Raw genomic sequence first — 22091 nt, forward strand, 5'->3', positions numbered from 1 at the left:
CACCGAGAGACGAGGGAAGAAACCGGCACGACTGTCTAAAAAGCGGATATTCTCATAACCTACAGTGTAATATTACCAGCATTATTGTCGGAAGTCATTCTGTTTAGCCTGTCCGGTTTGAAATGTTACAGTTTAGGTTCTCGAGGGCGTTAAAGGAGTTTTGCAAACCCAATCTAAGGCGCCTTTGGAAAACTAGTAACGTTACAGATAATACAGCAGCCGCCGGAGGATGCGCTTCTTCATATAGACGATCCCTGTGTACGCAGACAGATGCGGCCAACGAGAAGTGAGTAGAGCTGAAAACCAGGTCTAAACCTCAGTGGCCAATGCGAGGGGTTGATAGAACCAATCAATTATTGATATCAGGTTTGGGTTCACTTTAAAATTGGATGGATTTTGTCCATTCATGCATGCATTCATTCATTCATTCTTATGGGGGCCCCGCATTCCCTGCAAATGATTCCCAGGCCTAGTTCACGATGATAGATGTGAAGGATTTTTGTTGTATATTTAGAGCTTTAGATCTTGTAGATTCACTATAAGGTTGTCAAGATGTTTAGGACAGAGTGCACAAAGAGAAGGAGCTTGTACAATGAATAGGGGCCAAATTCCCAGGGGCCTCTCTGATGTCCTCTGTGAATAATCGGAAGGGTTGGACTTTTAGGGTGGTTTTTGATCTATTTGAAGCACTTTTTAATTGAAACAATGCATTTCTCGTTATGAATTAGAGTAGTGGACGTGTGGAATGTTCTAGAATCTTTCAGATATATTTTACCAAAATATTTGAGAGGAGACCAAATGTCAAGAATCAGAATTGATCATCATTTATTTATGATTCTATTTGTAAAATAGTCTTTATTTGCATAAATTATTGGTAGACTGAATAAAATCAGCTGATGATGACAATCCTTGTCCAATTCTAAAACCAAGCTGCCTGGCAAATTGTAAATATGTTTACTTCAAGCAATGCTTTTCATCCTATTTTGTTATCATTCATTATTATTATTATTATATTAGAATATTATAATTATGATATTTTAATATTTTAAATATTTTAAATTGTAACATTTTTATAAAAATGTATTATTTATTTCAAATTATTATACACACACACACACACACACATAATGTAATATCAGTAGTCATCCTTGATTTATATGTACTGTAAAAAAACACTAATCAATTTGAAATCACTCAATCTGTGTCAGGCTCAGAATCTCGTTGGAACATGGTAAATCATTCAGGTTCAGACGAGGTTATTGAGTTTTAAAGCATGTTAGCTTCTGCACGGCCAGATCAGCCACTTCCTCTTCCTGTAACGACGGCATTCAAAGCTCGGAAGTGTTGAAACCGGGGTTTCCTCTGAAAATGTTTCCTCTAAATCTACTGCTCTCTAGTTGACCTTTGAGTGTGCACTGAATGTGTCAGAGTAGCATGTGCTGTCATTTTAGTATGTACTGCTTTCATTCATTCAGTATGCGTGAGTGTTTGTCCTTGGAGAGACAGATTGACCTTTCTCTCCATCTGTCTGTCAGTGACTTGTGAAGGTCAAGTCTCAGCTTATTGTAACATCTGTAAGTTTACGTCTAGGGAAACGTTGTCATTGTTGAAGTTCTTTATAGTGAGCCAAAATGTAGTGGGCTGCCCTGTCTGCTACTTACAACACCTTCTAAGACTGAGTGATGAATTTGAAACACTCTACATAGGCAACAACTATTTATCATACAATAGACATGCAGGAGAATTGATTTTAGTGGAGTTTGCTGGTAGCGTGTTGCTAAGCTAACAGCTTAATACTGAAATTAGCAAATAGCTCACAGAATTTGCACGATTTGCAGTTGATTTCAGGAGAGTTTGCTATTAGCATGGTGCTAGGCTAACATTAATACTCAAAAAAGCAAGTGACACAGGAGATACAATTTGCAATTGATTTGAGTTTGCTGTTAGCATGTTGCTAAGCATACATCATAATACGCAAATATAGAAGTAGCACCGAAGATACGCAATTGCAATTGATTAAATTTGATTGATATATTTGCAAATGATTAAAACAGACGTTGACAATAGCATGTTGCTAAGCTAACGTTGTAATACGCAATAAGGAAGTAGCACACAGGAGATAAGATTTACACCTGATTTCAGAATTTTAATAGTTAGCTTAGTTTACTAAGCTAACATTAATGCTCAAAAAATATATGAAATATGATTTGCAATTGATTTCAAGAGAGTTTAATGTTAGCGTGTTGCTAAGCTAACATACATTTTTTTTGCTAAGCTAACATAATACGCAAATAATGAAGTAGCACACAGGAGATATGATTTATAATTGATTTTAGTAAAGTTTACTGTTAGCATGTTGCTAAGCTAACATTGTAATACGCAATTAAGAGAGTAGCACAGGAGACATTTACAACTGATTTTAGAAAAGATTGCTGTTAGCATGTTGCTAAGCTAACAGTGTAATACACAATTAAGAGAGTAGCACAGGAGACATTTACAACTGATTTTTAGAAAAGATTGCTGTTAGCATGTTGCTAAGCTAACATTGTAATACGCAATTAAGAGAGTAGCACAGGAGATATTTACAACTGATTTTAGTAAAGTTTGCTGTAAGCATGTTGCTAAGCTAACATTGCAATACGCAATTAAGAAAGTAGCACAGGAGATATTTACAATTGATTTTAGTAAAAATTTGCTGTTAGCATGTTGCTAAGCTAAGAATATGTAAAAATTCAGTAAAATATTAGGCTATGTTTTAAATAGGTTAAACTTTTTTTATAACTAAAAAGTACTGTAATGAAGTATTAGTATTTTATACTGTATATATGTCGTCCATCATCTTGTATGGATTTTTCCACGGAGCTGTTGCAGTGCATTCTGCGGTCGGCAATTCCACATTAAAATAAGCCAAATTAATTGTCTTAGAAGGTAGCATGATTATTTTTAGAACAGTTTTTTCAGGATCACACATATGGTGCCTAATATGTTGCCTATGTTGTCAGCACACTAGGATTTGGAACACACCTTAGTATGATTAGAGACTGACATAAGCTGGTTGTCAATGGCAACCTCACATTCGGCCGGATGCTGAATTAATTTTGTGAAGTCAGCCCTTCTTTTTTTAGCGCAGCTGATTGGCTCATTGATTGAACACACCAATAGTTCATTTGCAAACCCGATATTCTTTTAATCTCTTTCTCTACACATCACGCTTTCACTTTTATTGTGTTCATAAGCATCATATAATGCTCTCAGGCTTGTTTGCAGGGCCTCGTTCTTATTCTCTACACTGTAATTTGAGGTGTCAGGTTTCTGAGGCACATGTGCACTGTCCTGAGGGAGTTTACCCAGCATGTGGCCTCTTGATGGCTTTGTTTTTACACCAGACAAAGCTGGTGTTATTCGGATATATTTGCACCAGAGGTAATTGGTGTTATGACTTTGATTTTTCACCTGGCGGACGATAAACAGGGCGAAAAAATCCTTTGTTTACATTTAATCTCCAGAACGCTCTAGCAACCACATAGCAACACTCTAGCAACCAATAAGAGAAGCCTAGCATTATATGGGTGAGGTTTTATTTTGTTTGTTTTTTTACATTGATTACCGATAAATTATGGATCCCAAATTTCACTCAAATATAGAAATATTATCCAGTATTATCACATTTATTGTTACACGGCAAAAAATCACAAATGAAATCCAGCCATTTCAAATGGAATCTACAAAACTGGGAGTTTCGCTTAATGCATAAATGTTACCCATGCAGATTTCGCTTGTCCAAGTTCGCCATGTTAACCAACAAAAAACTAATTCCACTGCACTTGTATAGTAGAAAAGACCTTGCTTACAAACCTAGCTTACAAAAAGAGTAAAAAAATAATCTTCTGAAGGAACATTTACACCAATGACAAACTGTAATGATAACTAAAACTAGTTTTAATAATCATTGTAATTTTATGGGAATACAGAAGTCAACATCACAATAACGGCACAGAGAAACAATATCGTTAGAATAACTTTCAGAAGGATTCTTTCTAGTTGATGAACAATAAAAACTTGACAGCCAATCAGAATCCACCCAACTTGCGCATGTAAAGTGGCAGACATCAAATTTGCAGTGCGCGATTATAATAAACAAAACATTATCGTTGGTTGGTGTGGGTGCTAATATAATTATTGTAATCGTTAGGGTTTGGCTGATAGACGATGCCATCATCCATCACCGATGGCTGACAGACATCATGATGTTGAGCCGGCATCGTGATCCCGTTTAGACATGGTTTGCAATTCTTCTGGAGGCATTTTCAGTTATTTTATTTCCCTACTTTGACTGTTTCTTTCTTTTTTTTTTACTTTTGCTTTCACACAAACACACTCTTTTTTAAATATTCACTGTACCATTCAATACAATGGTAACACCACAGGACTTTTTTATTGAGAATCTAGCAATTGTACTTGAGACTGTTTATAAAAAGTGATTTTTTTTTCAGCACAGAGACTGATATTTATTTATTTATTGGTTTCTTATGAACTAAAAACTTTGGATTTCAGCCTTGATGTGAAATTTACCTCATATGTTGAAATGTAAGTTAGATGTTGATAATGCGGCTTAAGGATGGTGACAAAAACAATAGCTTTAGCTTTTTTTAAGTACAATAATTTACTGTTTTCAAACATTGTATAAGAAATAGAAGTTATGTCACGAGAAATGGTGACTTATATAAAAGTATAAAATTTACTGAAAGTGTTTAGCCTATACATTTTAGAAGCAACCCAGTGGGGATGCTAATCAAGCTAATCCTGTTTTTTTAGCAACTTTTCTCATCTCATATAACTCATCCCATCACTAAAACAAATAAAGTGTTTTTATTTAGCCGTGTCATCAAGTGGATTATTTCCAGTGTGTTTGTGTGTAAAAATAGCGGCGTCAGAAAGTACGTTTCATACGTGCGGTGCATTAGCGAGGATCAGAACTGAGACCTTGCTAGGAAGTGAAGGCTTAACTCGCTGTCAGTTTGGGATGGGAGGGGTTACGTGTCCTAGTTTAATGCCTTGCCAGGTCAGACAGCCTGCCTCAGAGCGCTGGCTATGTTTGTACACAATAGTGTGTGTCTGATAGCATTTTATCAATAGTCTGGAGTGTTGGGGGTAACACATCACAAGTTACGTAATCAGATTACTTTTTTTCCAAGTAACTATTAAAGTAACACATTACTTTTAAATTTACAACAAAATAGCTAAGTGACTTTTTCAAATAAGTAACACGAATTACTTTAACAGCTCCTGTCCACATGTTGAGAGAAACTGGGACGGAGGTGCAGAGGCACTTCCTTAAGGCTGAGACTTATTAATTTCACTTTTCATGTGAAAAGGACTTTATAGTTGCCAAATATAACCTTTGTTTTGTTTTTGTATTAAAAACAAATAAGCAAGCCCAGCCCAGGTGACAAAAAGTAACACAAAAGTAATGTAATGCATTACTTTCCAATAAAAGTAACTAAGTAATGCAATTAGCTACTTTTTTATGGAGTATTGTAACACAATATTGTAATGCATTACTTTTAAAAGTAACTTTCCCCAGTACTAGTCTGGACTATAGACTGAAATCGCCAAAGCCAATTTATCAACCAAAATTTGAATGTTTTGAGATCATTATTTTTTTTCCCCTCTGTGTCGTTTCCAAAGGCTATTAATAATTAGTAGTAATATTTTTTTGTAATAATTTGATTTTCATTTTGTGGGTCTGTCATTAACTAACCTTTTATCTAGGGATGCACGATATATCGGCCACCATATCGGTATCGGCCGATAAATGCTCATTTTTTCTGTTATCGGTATCGGCCCGATAAGAAAATTTGGCCGATATCTTAAAGCCGATAAATAATGCATTATTTCCTTCAGAGACACTTCAGATGCGCGCTGTTCATTTGCAGCCTTTTGTGCAATTGAACTTTGTATTATTGTGTTTATTTGATGTATATCTGATTTATCTCGTATAGAATGCGTTTGGTTAAGTTAAAAGAGCGCTTCAGTTTACCGGTGATCATCTTTAGCTCAGCGCACGCAGCTCAAACAGCAGTGCACAACATTAATAACTATGATTGGGAATGTCGTGTATATAACATTCTAATGAGAACATTATTATAATAAAACGTTGTGAATTCCGGTATCGGCCAAAATGTTCATATCGGTGCATCCCTACTTTTATCTCTATTTTAATTAAATCAAGGTCAGTTTGTTTTTAGAACTTTGTTTTAGAACATGTGCATTCATGTGTATTTATCTAGGCCTATATGTTTATTTATTTTGCCAGTGTTTTATATGTCTTGATGTCTCATTCATTTCTGTTTTTTTTTCCTCCTCTCTCTCATTTGCTTGTCTACGTACTTTACATTTGTTGTGTAAGTATCTGGTTCCTTTTTATTTGGTGTCTTTCTTCCAATTATTTCTTACAAAATGCTTTGCTTGGTTTTCCCCGCTGAAGAACATTCTCATTCCGTGTTCTAGAACCGCATGTATCATCCTGAAATGACATCACAAATCCTTGGTGACCATTGTTTCACCCCACAATGGATTTAAGAACAATATTTTTCCACCAACTTAAATAACGTCCAAACACTCTTCAGTTCATTTCTGGATAGATTGTGGTCAGAATATAAACCAGTGCTCTTTATCGAGGCCTTATATGGGATTGTGTAGCTGTCCCAGAATGCAACTTCTGAATCTGCAGTAGGGAGTTTTATTCCCAAATGCTTTAATTAGATCCTGCTTAACATATTTAAATTTTGCAAACCTGAATTATGTTAAATAACCACCTTTTCTAACAGACGAACTTTTTCTGAGGAAAAATGGGTTTCAGATGATCTCACAATGCCAGTCAATGGTAAAATGCATTTTTCTTCAATTTTCCCAAACGTTACGCACAAATATGCGCATGTATATGCGTTATAGCTAGCTAATAATCAATTTAACTAATTCTAAACAACTTGCGTAGCAAGATTCTCCTCAAATTGTTGATCTTCCTTGACAGTTTAAAAATAGAGAAAACTGATGGTAGGAAAAAAAAAAACGTTTATGCTAATGGAACCCCTAGTGGCAGACTTTGAGAATACGACTTGTTAGGATATATTTTGGGCCTAATGCTTTTTGAAAATTACAATGATTTTTTGACAAATGAAATTGGTTTTATATATATATAAAAAAAAAAAATCTTTGTTATCCATTGTGAAACATACTGACTGGCATAATGAGATTAATTCTGAAATTAAAATGACATGAAATCTCAGTACGACCTCTCCTGCTGCTGATAAACACTTTTCCTTGAATAAATTATCTATTTTTGTTTTCTGTCTGCTTACTGGATTCTCTGTGTATCTATTCACGTCACAGGAGAAGGAAGGCAGGCATTTTGCCCAGCCTGGAAGATCTGCTGTTTTACACCATTGCAGAAGGTCAGGAGAAAATTCCAGCTCACAAATTTACCACGGTAAAACCACACCCCAGCTGGCCAAGGAGAACAAGGCCATTGCTACCATATCTCTTATAGCACATATCTTGGTTTATAGACCAGATAGTTGTGTCTAAGTTGTGTGAGTTCATTGGGTTTTAAACAAAACACAAGATTTGTTGTAAATTTAGGCTAAATGTTGTTGCTTTTCAGGCGCTGAAAGCCACAGGACTGCGTACTGGAGACCCTCGTCTTAAGGAGTGTATGGAGATGTTAAAGGTCACCTTGAAGACCACATCAGATGGCGCTCTGGATCGACATCTCTTCAAAAAGTAAATATATGGGCTATATTAAACTTAACCCTGTTTCTTAAAGATCGAAATGAAAACCGACTTACAGTTTTTAGTTTAATAAGAATATATTGACTGTAGTGTCCATTTAACATATTTATGACCCTGGACCACAAAACCAGTCTTAAGTCGCTGGGGTATATTTGTAGCAATAGCCAACAATATATTGTATATGTCAAAATTATAGATTTTTCTTTTATGCCAAAAATCATTAGGATATTAAGTAAAGATCATGTTCCATGAATATATTTTGTAAATTTCCTACCATAAATATATCAAAACTTAATTTTTGATTGGTAATATGCATTGCTAAGGACTTCATTTGGACAACTTTAAAGGCGATTTTCTCAATGTTTTGATTATTTTTGCTCCCTCAGATTCCAGATTTTCAAATAGTTGTATCTCGACCTAATATTGTCCTATCCTAACAAACCATACATCAATGGAAAGTTTATTTATTCAGCTTTCAGGTGATGTATAAATGTAAATTTTGAAAAATTTACACTTAAGACTGGTTTTGTTGTCCAGGGTCACATTTAGCGTTCAAACTGAAGTTGCAGTGTAACATTCAGATGGCAAAATCCCATAGCTGTTACTAAAGCATGAGGTTTCATATATCAGCCATTTTCCAAGGACACATTAAATCAGGGGTCACAGATTTGTTAAAAGTCCTGCAGCATATGAATTATTTAGTTTCGCTCAGAAAATACATAAAAATGGCTCAAGGCCTGAACATAACATTATACCAGGTTTATTATTAGTGCTTGTAAAACCATAAAACCCATAAAACAAAAACATTTGAGTTGACTAAAAAATTTTTCGTTTTGAGTTGAAATACTAAAACAACTAAAACTACATCAACTACAAATAAAAAAAAATGACAAAAGTAAATTTTTATTTTAAAAAAATAAAATTATTCAAACTTGGTGACAACAAAACAAAGTTAAAATAGAAAATGTACAAATCAAATCTAATTCAAAATATTAACAAAAACTGTAATAGTACTGTATATCAATGATACTAAGATAATACTGCCTCGTACAGCTCCAATACTGTAAGTTAGATTTTTTTTTTTGTATTTTTATTGTTAATTTTTGCTGAACCATTTTGTAGAATGATCTGTGGATGTATTGTAGTTATGACAATTTTGCATTCAGTATTTAATCTTGAAAGCAAAAATATAATAGGAAATCATGAAGAAGTAGTTTATCACAGTCAAATAATTCTGTTTTATCTTCTGTTTCTGTTTATCTTCCTAAAATGTTTTTTTAACGTTTGTTTTAATGTCAGTTTGAATTTTCATGAATATACTGATGATAATGAAAATAAATCATGATCTTCACTTTTCTCTTTCTTCAGGTGTGTGCAAAGCAATATCGTGTTGCTAACGCAGGCTTTCCGGAAAAAGTTCGTCATTCCCGACTTTCAGTCATTTACCTCTCACGTCGATCAAATTTATGAGAGTGCTAAATCACTGTCGTGTGGCCAGGTACGCTTATAATCCAACGCAATGTGAATTTCTGATGATATTATATATTTGATTACAGATTGTTTTACATTGTGTTTTGTCACGTTTTTATTGTATTAGGTGGCAGATTACATTCCTCAGCTAGCGAAATTTAGCCCTAATCTCTGGGCCGTTGCCCTGTGCACTGTAGATGGCCAACGGTGAGATTTGTCTTTAATACAATTGCTACATTGTTTTGATTTTGCTTGATTTTTTTATATTTTCTGGTGAACATAATTTAATTTATCAAACATTTATGCTGAGCTTGACATTTTGCGTATTACAGATACACTGCGGGTGACACGAAAGTTCCATTTTGTCTGCAGTCGTGTGTGAAGCCATTAAAGTACGCAGTTGCTGTTCACGATCATGGCACTGAATACGTGCACCGCTTTATAGGGAAGGAACCCAGCGGTCTTCGTTTTAACAAACTCTTTCTTGACGAAGATGGTAAGGATTTCTAAGATGAATGTTTCTGAAACATTTTGCGTGAAGAAATAGCTAGAATGAAAATATTGATGAAGAAATTATATAGTTTTTTGCGTTATCACACATTTTAAGACAATTTAGCACATTTTTTTTCTATAATTCTCATTACCATAAGGTATTCTCATTTTCATTACTTTAATACAAAAACAATAATATATTATTTAAATTATATGTAATAATGAACTTATACTATAGTAAATTAAAAAAAATCATTGTTTTACAGTATAAGAATCTAAAAAGAAATAAAAGTAATGAGAATTGCAGAAAACCTCAAAGTAAACTGTCTGGATGCCTTGCGATAATGAGATTTTAGGGTGACGACTCATCCTCAGGCCACCCAAGATGTAGATATGTTTGTTTTGATCATTGGAACAGATTTTGAATGTAGCATTACATCACTTGCTCACCAATTAATATTCTGTAGTGAATGGGTGCCGTCAGAATGAGAGTCCAAACAGCTGATAAAAACATCACAATAATCCACAAGTAATCCAAACCACTCCAGTCCAACAGTTAACATCTTGTGAAGTGAAAATCTTCATGTTTGTAAGAAACAAATCCATCATGAAGGCGTTTTTAAATTTAAACTGTCACATCAGGACAAAATATGAGTCCATAATAATGCTTCCCTCCAGCGAAAAACTCCATATCCTGTTGTCCTCTCACATCAAAATCCACTGACATGTTTGTTTAGAACTGTTTTGGACGTTTTTTTTTTTTTGGACTGTTGATTTGTGCATATTTCTCTCATGATTCAGACTAGATGACTTTTTCACTGGAAACAAAGCTATATTATTAACAAAGGACTCATATTTTAGCCAAAAGCAAAGGTTGAAGTTAAAAAAAACGTTTAACTGTGATGAACTTGTTTCTTACAAGCAGCTTTTGGCTTCACAAGATGTTAACTGATGGACTGGAGTGGTGTGGATTATTGTGACGGCACCCATTCACTGCAATGGGTCCAATGCTGAGCAAGTGATTTAAAGGGGTCATATGATGTTGCTAAAAAGAACATTATTTTGTGTATTTGGTGTAATGAAATGTGTTTATGCGGTTTGAGGTTAAAAAAACACATTATTTTCCACATACTGTACATTATTGTTTCTCCTCTATGCCCCGCCTTTAAATTTATTTAATGTTCCCAAAAATAAGCTTCATTCACTCTAAGTCATCTTCATTTATTAATTAATTAATCTATTTTTCCAGATAAACCTCACAATCCCATGGTAAACGCTGGTGCCATAGTTTGCACCTCCCTCCTCAAGGTAAATCGCATTCTCATCTTTATATCTTTTTTCTTGTTTAATAAAATGGGGGGCCCAAAACTGCGTTAGCTGTGCTTCCGCAAGAGAATTCCTGTATTTTTCCTAATTTGATAACCTAAAACTTGCCGAATGTTTATCTTGATGTGTTTGTGGATGTTTGACGTGAGAACGGATCAGAGGGACGAATGGATTTAATCGGATTACTTTACCTCTCTCATCAGATTAAGGTTATGAATAATCATGCTGAAAGGATTATATTGAAGAGAGAGATGGGGAAAGATGAGGGGAAAAGAGCAAACAGATGTGAGAGAGAACAAATGATGGTCAGGAATTTAAAAGGGCAGTGTGATAGAATAATAAACACTTGAGAAATAAATTGGGAGAGATGAGAGTAAGACATTGAAAATGTTTTTATTCTTCAGAGAGCAGACAGAATTGCATAATATCGTCTTTTTGAAATAAAGCCACAATCTGTACTTGCTATTAGAAATGCAGGGCTTTGTTTACCTGTTAACACTATTATGAACGATATTACAAACATGTATTTATAACTTTTTTCGTAATTTACGAATTTGTGATGACAGTTTGTGGCGTTAAAGGTAAATCCTCTGCATGATACGCATCTTTCTCAGGCCTGTCGGGGTGGTAATGTGTGATGTCTGTGTGAAGGCTTTTTGTGGTTTTATTGTTGTTGCGTATTTTACAGCATTAGGAACTGTGGGAAAATTTTGACCCTCCAACAGGTCAAAGACGTTGGTAATTTCCCTTTCATTTATTTGTTTTTCCTCATTGAACAAATTTCAAACCAAGCTAATGCTAAGCTACATTAGCGCAAGTCTGACAAATCCATCGCTTTGACAGAAAATCGAATGTAATTCTGTTTCATTTCTTCCAAATCAAGCTTTATTTGTGTTTTGATTTTTGTTTTGTACCTTTTAACTGAAAAATTCACGTGTTTAGTAAGATACAATACTTTTTTTGTTTGCGTAAATAAATATTTCTTCAATGTGGAAAAAAACTTAAGAGCCTCAAATCAATGCATTACATGATCTACTAAAACTAACTTATAGACAAGACACAGTGCAAATTACTTGACAATTTATTGTTTTTTAATCTTTTAGTTTTGTCTGATTTTTCCACACCCCTTTAACAACTTACATTTGTGATTCCACAGCAATAATAGTACTTACTTGGACACAAACACTGTTTGCCTTTATTTCTTTCAATGATGCTACTCAAATCTAGTGAGCTAGACTCCTTTTTTTCCATTCTTCATTTGAAATGTACTACAACTGTCAGTCTAATTTATAGAACCTCTATCTATAATGTCTATGAATAAATATTTTGGTAGTTTCCTTTAACTGGAATGGCTATGCATTGAGAAGTTTGTGTGTAACTCTACAAAACATTTAATTTCTATGATATACCGCATTCATGCAGTTTGTTTTTGACTTTCAGCAAGGTGTAGGCAACGCTGAGAAGTTTGACTATGTAAGTATAATAGTACAGTGTAATTCTTTTTAGATTCTTGCTGTTAATCATGTTGAGAGCTGCGGCATTTAATATTCGTGTTTTGGTTTAGGTGATGAACTTTATGAAGAAGCTGGCAGGAAATGAATATGTTGGTTTCAGCAATGCTACGTAAGTGAGGCCAATAGAAGTGAAATTTCAGATATTTCTCAATTAATTAAACGGTCAATAATAAACAACTGAAACACTGTAAAAAATAGAACAAATGAAAGTACAAATATCTAACAGTAGTGTTAAGTATTCAACTAAACATTTCAAAATTGAAAATATAAAAGTAATCAAATGTTAAATAAAACTATCAATATTAAAACACAATCAACTAAAAAGTTGTGAATTAAACAAAGATTATTGGAGTATGTCAAAAAAAAATCACATTTAATTCAGTGTGTTACTTACCATTTCTTTATAATTGTTTATGAAATTTACCAGCAATATATTTGTGAAAATGTAAGAAAATTGAGTTAAAGTTCATGCTGCAAGTACTTTCTTGTTGTTGGTAGGTTTCAGTCAGAGCGGCTGTCAGGTGACAGAAACTTTGCCATTGGTTACTACTTGAAGGAAAAGAAGGTATATGTTTAACATTTTATAGCAATTAGGTATCATTGAAAATTCACTAAAAACATTATTTTGTAAAAAAAAAAAATTCTCCCCATACTTGCAGTGCTTCCCAGCGGGTACAGATATGATCTCCATCCTGGACCTTTACTTCCAGGTTAGTATAAGTTAAACAGCATTTTTCGTACACAGTTTGTCAGTTTGGAAATGAGTGTTGAATATGTGAATAGCTGCCAGTAGACGTAGGCTTCCAACAATTAAGAAATATTATTACAAATTTTATCAACAAGATTTGGAGAAATGCAGCATTACAAGACTTGCTCATCAATGGATCCTCTGCAGTGAATGGGTGCCATCAGAATGAGAGTCCAAACAGCTGATAAAAACATCACACAAAGTGATCCACACCACTCCAGTCCATCAATTAACATCTTTTGAAGTATAAAGTTGCGTGTTTGTAAGAAACTAATCCATCATTAAGACGTTTTTAACTTCAAACCATTGCTTCCATCTAAAATATGAGTCCTCTATCCATAATATTTATTTCTCCAGTGAAAAAGTTCAAGTTCAAGTTCAAGTTGAGCTTTATTGTCATTCTGCTGCATGTGGGGACATACAGTGGAACGAAATGTCGTGCCTCACAGGACCACGGTGTTACATAAATACAGGCATACAACAATGAAGTAAAACAGTAAAAACCTATACAGTAAAGCAGTAAAAACCTATACACAACTAACCTACTGACTGATTTTGATTATAAATATACTATATATATATATATATATATATATATATATATTTTTGATGTAAGCACTCACAGTTTCAGTGTACTCCTGCAGGTCTGTGTGGTTGTTGTAGGTGGCTGCCTCTTTAAACATGTTCCAGTCTGTGCACTGAAAGCAGTCCTGTAGAGTTGAGGTAGCATCAACAAAAAGTTGTTTCTTCTAAATCAGGAGAGAAATATGCAAAGATCAAGCACTGTTTACAGGCCAAAACAGTTCTAAACCATTGTAAACAATTATGTTGGTGGGTTTTGATGTGAGAGGACACCAGGGGATGGACTTTTTCACTGGAGGAAGCACTGGTATTTTATGCACTGGTAGTTTAGCTGGAAGCAATGGTTTGAAGATAAAAACGTCTTAATGATGGATTGGTTTGTTACAAACATGCAACTTTTAACTTCAAAAGATTTTAATTGATGAACTGAAGTGGTGTGGATTACTGTGATGTTTTTATCAGCTGTTTGGGCTCTCATTCTGACAGCACCCATTCACTGCAGAGGATCCATTGGTGAGCAAGTGATTCAAGATCTGCATCACAGGTGGCCTGAGGGTGAATACATTTTATGCATATTTTCATTTTTGGATCAGTTATTCCTTCAATAATTAATATTTATTTATATATGAGTAATATATGATCAAATATGTTTTTGTTTTGTTTGTTTAGCTGTGCTCCATTGAGGTAACCTGCGAAAGTGCCAGTGTGATGGCTGCCACCCTGGCGAACGGCGGCTTCTGTCCAATCACGGGCGAGCGTGTGCTGAACCCCGAGGCTGTACAAAACACTCTGAGTCTCATGCACTCCTGCGGCATGTACGACTTTTCTGGGCAGTTCGCTTTTCATGTGAGTTTCACACGTACACACCTGGGGAAATGTCTGATGGTTTTACTTTCAAATGTACGACAACCATTTTCACAATCTGCAACAAACTCAGATTGTGCATTGTATTGTAGGTGGGTCTTCCGGCTAAATCAGGTGTTTCCGGAGGCATCCTGCTGGTGGTGCCCAATGTGATGGGCATTATGTGTTGGTCTCCTCCTCTTGACAAACTGGGCAACAGCGTGCGAGGAATCCAGTTTTGCACGGTACTAAATCTATATAATCTCAGCTAATAATCTGTTACAATCGTATCTCTCTCGTTCGCATTGATTTAAGTTTTTTTTCTTTTAGGATCTGGTCCAGCTCTGTAATTTCCACAACTATGATAATTTACGCCACTTTGCCAAGAAACTGGATCCACGCCGAGAGGGCGGAGACCAGCGGGTGAGTGTCAGATCTGTCCGTCCAACCACAAACAGCATGCAGCTGATGCAACTGGGGTGGGCAATAACCCGGCGTAAATTTCCAAATATTGTTGTACAAAATAAATATTAACTGTACATTCATAGGGACAATAAGATGTTTGGTAAAAAAAAATGTATGTCATCGTCAATATGTAATTGACCTTTTGCTTTAGTTTTATACACCTAAAAAGTTATCAGAATGTATCAGAGCAGATAAAATAGTGGTTGTAAAAAAAAAATTTATATATATATATATTATATATAATTAATTTTTTTAATTATTAATATATATGATAGTGTACAATAACATAGCATGATATCATGACATTTAATGATTTTATTATATATTATTTCATAAGGCATTTCTAAAAAACCCACAAAAACACTTTTGTCATTGCAAAATAGCTCAGAAAACTTATGTTAGTTTGCAGATACCACTTGGTTTGTTTCTGTTTGATATTGTTTTTTTGTTTTTGTTTTTTAAATCTAATGCAATTAATTCTTTCATTTAGCATGATTTAAATGTCCGTTCACTTTTTGGGGCCACTGTATATCCCACCTCTAGATGCAACTAATGCTAATAATCTTGACATATTATGAGTGTGTGCATATGTATTAATGAATGCGAACTGACAAACCAAATTATGCTAACTGACCTGCAATCTTAATCTGTATTATTGAACATTTCATTTCTTTTAGCAATTGCATATTTCTTTTCCTCTCTATTGTCTGCCCTCTGCTGGAGGACCAGCGTACTCTCTTCTTTTAAACTCCTCTACTATCCATGTGCCTTAATTTAGGATGCAAAATATTTTACTGCTCGTCTTACTTACACCTGCTAATATACAGCCTAAGTATGTCCGTTATACTTCTTCACTTGAAAATAACTCCTGAGATGCGCTGTTCTGATTGACTGGCTTGCTTAAATTTCCACCGTTTCCTTGTTTTCTTCTTTTTCTGCCATCCATACTAATCCAAGCAGGAAATTCCATGATCATATATCTGATAATCTATCCATGTCCGTATTGGTTGAACCGCAGCAGCAGCAGAATCTCGAACCGCTGGACTACACGAGCCTTCAGAAGGAACTAGCGCTCACTGACAAATTGTGGAAAAAAGTCTGTCCTGCCGAAACAGACGAGGACAGTTCCACCACTGTAGTCTATAGGATGGAAAGCGTGGCGGAAAGAAACTAGAAGAGACGACGGCGCAACCCAACCTTCCTTCCATGTTTTGTCAGCCCATCATGCAGTCACTTTCTTTAGTTAATCAGTCTTTGGGATTAAAGAGGTTGTTATGTTTTGTTTTTAGAACTGTTTTTTGTTTTAGTTGTTTTTGGTTTGGTTTTGTGTTTTGTTTTTTGACTTGTTTTAGTTGGTTTTGGTTTTGTGTTTTGTTTGTTTTCATTTTAGTTGGTTTTGTTTTGTTTGTTTTCGTTTTAGTTGGTTTTGGTTTTGTGCTTTTTGTTTCTTTTTGTTTTAGTTGGTCTTGGTTTGTTTTTTTTGTTTTGTTTTAGTTGGTTTGGTTTTTTTGTTTTGTTAGTTTTAGTTGTTTTTTTTTTTGGTTTTTTTTTTCATTTTGTTGTAGTTGGTTTTGTTTTGTCATTTTAGATTTGGTTTGGTTTTGTTGGTTCTTTGTTTGTTTTGTTTTTTGTTTTGTTTGTGAAAGTGAAAGTGACAGTGAAAGTGACGTGACATGTGGCCAAGTGATGGTGTCCCATACTTGGAATTAGTGCTCTGCATTTAACCCATCCAAAGTGCACACACAGCAGTGAACACACACACACCGTGAACACACACCCGGAGCAGTGGGCAGCCATTTATGCTGCGGCTCCCGGGGAGCAGTTGGGGGTTCGGTGCCTTGCTCAAGGACACCTCAGTCGTGGTATTGAAAGTGGGAGAGAGCGCTGTACATTCACTCCCCCCACCTACAATCCCTGCCGGTACGAGACTCGAACCCGCAACCTTTGGGTTACGAGTCCGACTCTCTAACCATTAGGCCACGACTTCCCCAGTGTAGGTTTTCCCCAGTGTTCCCTTGTGTAGGTTTTGTTGGTTTTTATACTATAAAGCAAGCCAAAGACCTTTAAACCTCACGTGCAATTTGTTTACTTTAAAATTAAAGGAATCAGGAAAGCCCAAACAATGCAATATGATATCAGTATCTGGGTAATGATGCAGTAATATTGTGATTCTTTGTTTATTGTATTTTTATTAAAAACTGTAAAAAAATCACTATAAGACGGTCATATATTTACTGTTTTCCCCCACCGTTAAAATACTTTCTCCTATACTAGATTAATGTGAAAAGATATATGGCCTATGAGAAAATAAGTACATTATTTATAGGCTAAACTTCTGAACCAGCCAGACACAGCAGCATTGAGTTTTGATCTTGATGACTTCTTAAAGGTTCAGGAAACAATAAGTACTTTTGTCATTTTTGTTTGTTGCTGCTAGCTCCACAAAAATAACATGCCTTTAAACCGTACAGAGTTCTAAAAAAGAAAACTGACGCATAACCATCAAATACCTTTTGGGCCCGTATTCACAAAACATCTTAAGGCTATTTAAGATTTAGGAGAAAATCTTAAAAATAATGGGCGTGTCGGTCCTAAATTTAGGACTCTTAAATGTTAGCTTTAAGAGTATTTCAAAAAGTGTTTTAGCGCTAAAACTAACTCCTAAATCTGTGAAACGTTAGGAGTAGTGAAGAGGACTCCTTAGTCACTAAAACCAAATCACAAACTATCCTCCCTGCTGAAAAAAAAACAATTCAAACCATCACAGAAATTCTAATGGTTTCCACTACAAATACCATCACAAACATTACAAACCATCAACTTTTAACCATTAAAACCATTAAAAAATGTCTCCTGTAGTGTGTTTTGGGACATATTCTATTAGGATTTAGTGGTTTTAACAAGCCAACAATAGAAGGCTACCAATTACCAGTAGAGACCAACAGGCACCATTACAGTTTCCAGTAAAACCAATACAATTCCCATTATAACTAGTAAAACCATTACACATTCTGTGATGGTTTGTATAGTTTTTTTCAGCAGGGATAAAATTGCTGTTGCCGGCAATCTGCCTCGGAACATAAACATTTTAGAAACACACTGCATTTATTTGCACATGTTTCCCACACATATTTTTTTTGTATTTGAAGGTTATCCCAACTCCAAATTTTCCTTTGATAATATCCTTATTTTCATTAACATGTTGGGCAAGAATTAACAGCTGTTCTTGCATCCAGTTTGGTTTTCTTTTATGTTTGCATGTCTTACTATCAGCCATGATCATTCTACTCTGCTAATTAAAAGAACATTTATATGCAGATCCGCTAATTGTTTACGAGAAGCACACATGTAAGAGGCTGACAATTAGCTGAACATATATTTGTTTAATTAGTGACATTTGAATGTGGCAACGTAATATCACGCTCTACAGTATTTCTAAGAATAAATCTCTGACAGAGACTATCAGCCAATCACTGTGTGCATAGTTAGTAAGCATGCTGACATCATCCATAGCAATGAGGTCAACCCCGCCCCCTTACTCTTAGCTTAAGACTTCTGTCTATTCCTTAGTAAAAGTTTGTCTCTGCAGCTTTGTGAATAGGTTTTAAGCTAAAAACCTTTACTGCTATTTAGGAGAACTCTTAATGGTAAGATGAAATGTTTTGTGAATACGGGCCCTGGTCTTTAAAGTTAATTTTATTTTATTTGTACATAATAAATCATAAAAGGAAGGAATTTAGACATTGTATTACAAACCAAACAAGTGATTAACGCTAACCAGAGCGGAACTGATCGACTGTGATCAGGTAGGAAAGATTGTGTGGCTAGGAGTTTCACAATCCACATTTCATCTTGTGCTCAAATCAGCTTCATCTGTAACCCAGTTTTCACTTGAATTAAATATTTACTGTAGGTTTTTCATTGTACTATCAGTTTAAAGAATCATTTATCATTTCTGAAACTGCCTCTTGAAATCCAGGAATGTGCTTAAAGATTACTGAATTATATGTTACTTTCCATTGAGAAATGTTTTAAACTTGCTATCATTTAAACTGACTACTTGAACTTGATGTTTTATTTTTTTTTCCAGTATTATCATTGACTTTATTAAATGTGACAATGTGAAATAAAATTAAAAACCATTTGTTTGTGCCAATAAGATTATCTTCTTTAAACTGGGTAGACTTTGTTCTTATTTATTTTCTCATTGTGGTTTAATAAATGATTGATAAACACAAATTTAATTTAACGTAGTGTGCATTTTGTTTATTTATCCCAGTTTTGAAAACATTGTAACTGTCGTTTAAGTATGTGTTAGTTTTGTTTAACTGTCCTTTTGTTTTACAAGTTGTCATTTTTTGCAGAGCCCAAATGCGACCCAACAGGCTTTGGGATCTTCTCGCGATTTGTGCAAAGTTCGCAACAATATGATGTCATCGTGATGTCGTTAATGCACCACAAACGACTCCTCTGTTTTCTTCCAGGTCAAGTCGGTTATCAACCTGCTGTTTGCGGCCTACACTGGAGACGTGTCTGCTCTGAGAAGGTACCGCTCCACCAATAAATCATGTTTTTTGCATTTCTGAACACAATTTGTGCAGTTTAAATCTTGAGTTTCTTACTTCACGTGTGTTTGCGCTTTGCGTAGGTTTGCGCTCTCGTCGATGGATATGGAGCAGAGAGATTATGACTCTCGGACGGCCCTTCATGTAGCTGCTGCTGAAGGTGGAGTGCCAGGAACTCATCAAACTCTGCAACTATAGATATTATCACGCTCTTCAACCCTCAGACTTGCTTGCAGCTTTGTGAATAGGTTTTAAGCTAAAAACCTTTACTGCTATTTAGGAGAACTCTTAATGGTAAGATGAAATGTTTTGTGAATACGGGCCCTGGTCTTTAAAGTTAATTTTATTTTATTTGTACATAATTCAATTATTATTTTTCATTGACCCCCCTTTTACCTAATGTGATGTCTAAATGTTTGTAGAATGTTTGCATGTTCTGTTAACTTATTTCAGTCAGTACTGGAGTTAAAGTGAAGAAAAATATGTAAATCTGTTTGAAAGAAACAGGCAAAATTTGTGTAACTTTATAAATTCTGCATCCACAATGTTTAATTTTATTTGTTTGCACAATATATATATATAGATATTATCACGCTCTTCAACCCTCAGACTTGCTGACTTGCTGTTTGTTTCCTCTGCCTGACCTCATTTTCTCTCTGTGCTGAGTGGAAATCTTGCTAATATGCACTTTTGTTTTGTTTTTTTTGTTTCAGGTCACACTGAGGTTGTACGTTTTCTTCTAGAAGCTTGTAAGGTGAACCCGGTGCCCAAAGACAGGTAAGAATAGGAAATACTGCAACAAAAATCTTGTTTTGTGGCATAACTGTTAAAACCACCTATATGTGAAAAGTGGGTTACAAAATCAGCAATGTAATAAAGCTGTATTCAAGAAATTGTCTCTAAGACCATCTTGATTTGTTTATTGTTAGCTATTTTAAATATATTTTCATACATTTGAAAGCATTTATGTGTCAATTCATTGTGCTTAAATATCCATAAATTTATTAGCCATAATATAAAATAAAATTGTTTATAGAAATGAAAATGGATACTGTAACATTGTGGATGTTTTTTTTAATTATCACGATGGTTGCAGTTAATTATTATTTATTATTGCAATTAATAATTATTATTAATTAATTTAATTTTGTTTAATTAACGCTTACGTTTTATTAGTTTTATCAATTTAGTTTATTTATTATTTAATTTAAATTATTTTTTCTTTAAAAAATAGTTTATGAATTAAATTTCAGAAGTTGTTAACATTACGTTTATTAGGTAGGTATCATAAACTAATAATTAACAATCAACAGCATTGATTACTCTAGGTTAATGTTAATATCGATTTATAATTTATTAGCGTAAATTTAAATAAACAAAAAAACAAGATTAATAAATGCTGAGAAAATATTGTTTACTGTTAGTTAATTAATTTATTTTAGGAATAAGTCTTGTGTAACAAATAATAGATTTAACATTAAATAAACATTGATTTAATTAATTCAATAATAATATTTATAAAAATTACAGATAGAAAAATATTAATGTGGATTGTATACTATTTTGGATGTTACTTTTATTTTTAACAATTATTAGACTATAACAGTTTTTTATCTTTTTTAAATTAAATTATAGCAACACTTTACAGTATGTTGTCAGAACAAGTTTTATAAGTTTAAATATTTATTAGTTACGTATCATAAATGAATAATTCATTTTTTAAAGCATTTATTGTTTGTTGTTTACAAGTTAAAAAAAATGTAATTGCCACAACATTTTAGTTGATCTATGAAGCTTAATTTAATGTTATGAATCGTATATTTTTAATGGTTGTTGTGTACACTCACCCCATTGTCTTCCATTTAAGTTATTTTTTTTATTTTTTACACAAAGAAATGACTTAAAATGATAATCAACAGCACACAACAGATGCTGTTCCTTTAAACTTGCCGTTTGATCCCCATACAGGTGGGGTAACACTCCCATGGACGAGGCCATTCATTTCGGCCATCACGATGTCGTAACAATCCTGCAGGACTATCACAACACCTACAGCCCCAAGGAGACCACTGCCGACAGCGACAAGGAGACGGCCGAGAAGAACCTGGACGGGATGCTGTAGAGATGATCTGTCACGTTAAAACACTCCAGATTTTTCCCAGTGAGTCTGTGTGTCTGAGGTATGCATTTGAGAAGAAAACATACAAGACACAAAAAAGTCTTTGGGCCCCTTCACCATTTTGTGGTGTTTGTGTGTGTGTGTGTGTGTGTGTGTGTGTGGGTGTGTGGGGGGGT

General features: G+C 34.5%; 1 protein-coding gene across 3 annotated transcripts; it reads left to right on the forward strand.

Moving 5' to 3' along the window:
- Positions 1-22070, forward strand: LOC107687871 (glutaminase kidney isoform, mitochondrial-like). Of its 3 annotated transcripts, none has more exons than XM_016485351.1 (18): positions 1-286; positions 7393-7489; positions 7664-7782; positions 9160-9289; positions 9389-9468; positions 9594-9757; positions 11003-11061; positions 12520-12552; positions 12644-12702; positions 13092-13158; positions 13253-13303; positions 14593-14769; positions 14880-15011; positions 15097-15189; positions 19716-19777; positions 19880-19956; positions 20510-20573; positions 21765-22070. In XM_016485351.1, exons 1-18 carry the CDS (start codon positions 123-125, stop codon positions 21916-21918), a joined length of 1782 nt encoding a protein of 593 aa, XP_016340837.1. In that variant the 5' UTR covers positions 1-122; the 3' UTR covers positions 21919-22070. The 3 variants fall into 3 exon arrangements, with proteins under 3 accessions (XP_016340837.1, XP_016340838.1, XP_016340839.1); XM_016485352.1 differs by having other exon boundaries at positions 7399-7489; XM_016485353.1 differs by lacking the exons at positions 19716-19777; positions 19880-19956; positions 20510-20573; positions 21765-22070 and adding an exon at positions 16250-16532.
- Positions 22071-22091: the final 21 nt, after the last annotated feature.

Source organism: Sinocyclocheilus anshuiensis, unplaced genomic scaffold (genome assembly GCF_001515605.1).
Source record: "Sinocyclocheilus anshuiensis isolate Anshui unplaced genomic scaffold, SAMN03320099.WGS_v1.1 scaffold273, whole genome shotgun sequence".
NCBI lineage: Eukaryota > Metazoa > Chordata > Actinopteri > Cypriniformes > Cyprinidae > Sinocyclocheilus > Sinocyclocheilus anshuiensis.

Coding starts and splice junctions, on each gene's coding strand:
- LOC107687871 (XM_016485351.1), top strand. CDS start 123: ATGTTACAGTTTAGGTTCTCGAGGGCGTTAAAGGAGTTTTGCAAACCC. Junction 14,770..14,879: donor CTGGGCAGTTCGCTTTTCAT/GTGAGTTTCACA, acceptor ATTGTATTGTAG/GTGGGTCTTCCGGCTAAATC. Junction 15,190..19,715: donor GAGAGGGCGGAGACCAGCGG/GTGAGTGTCAGA, acceptor GTTTTCTTCCAG/GTCAAGTCGGTTATCAACCT.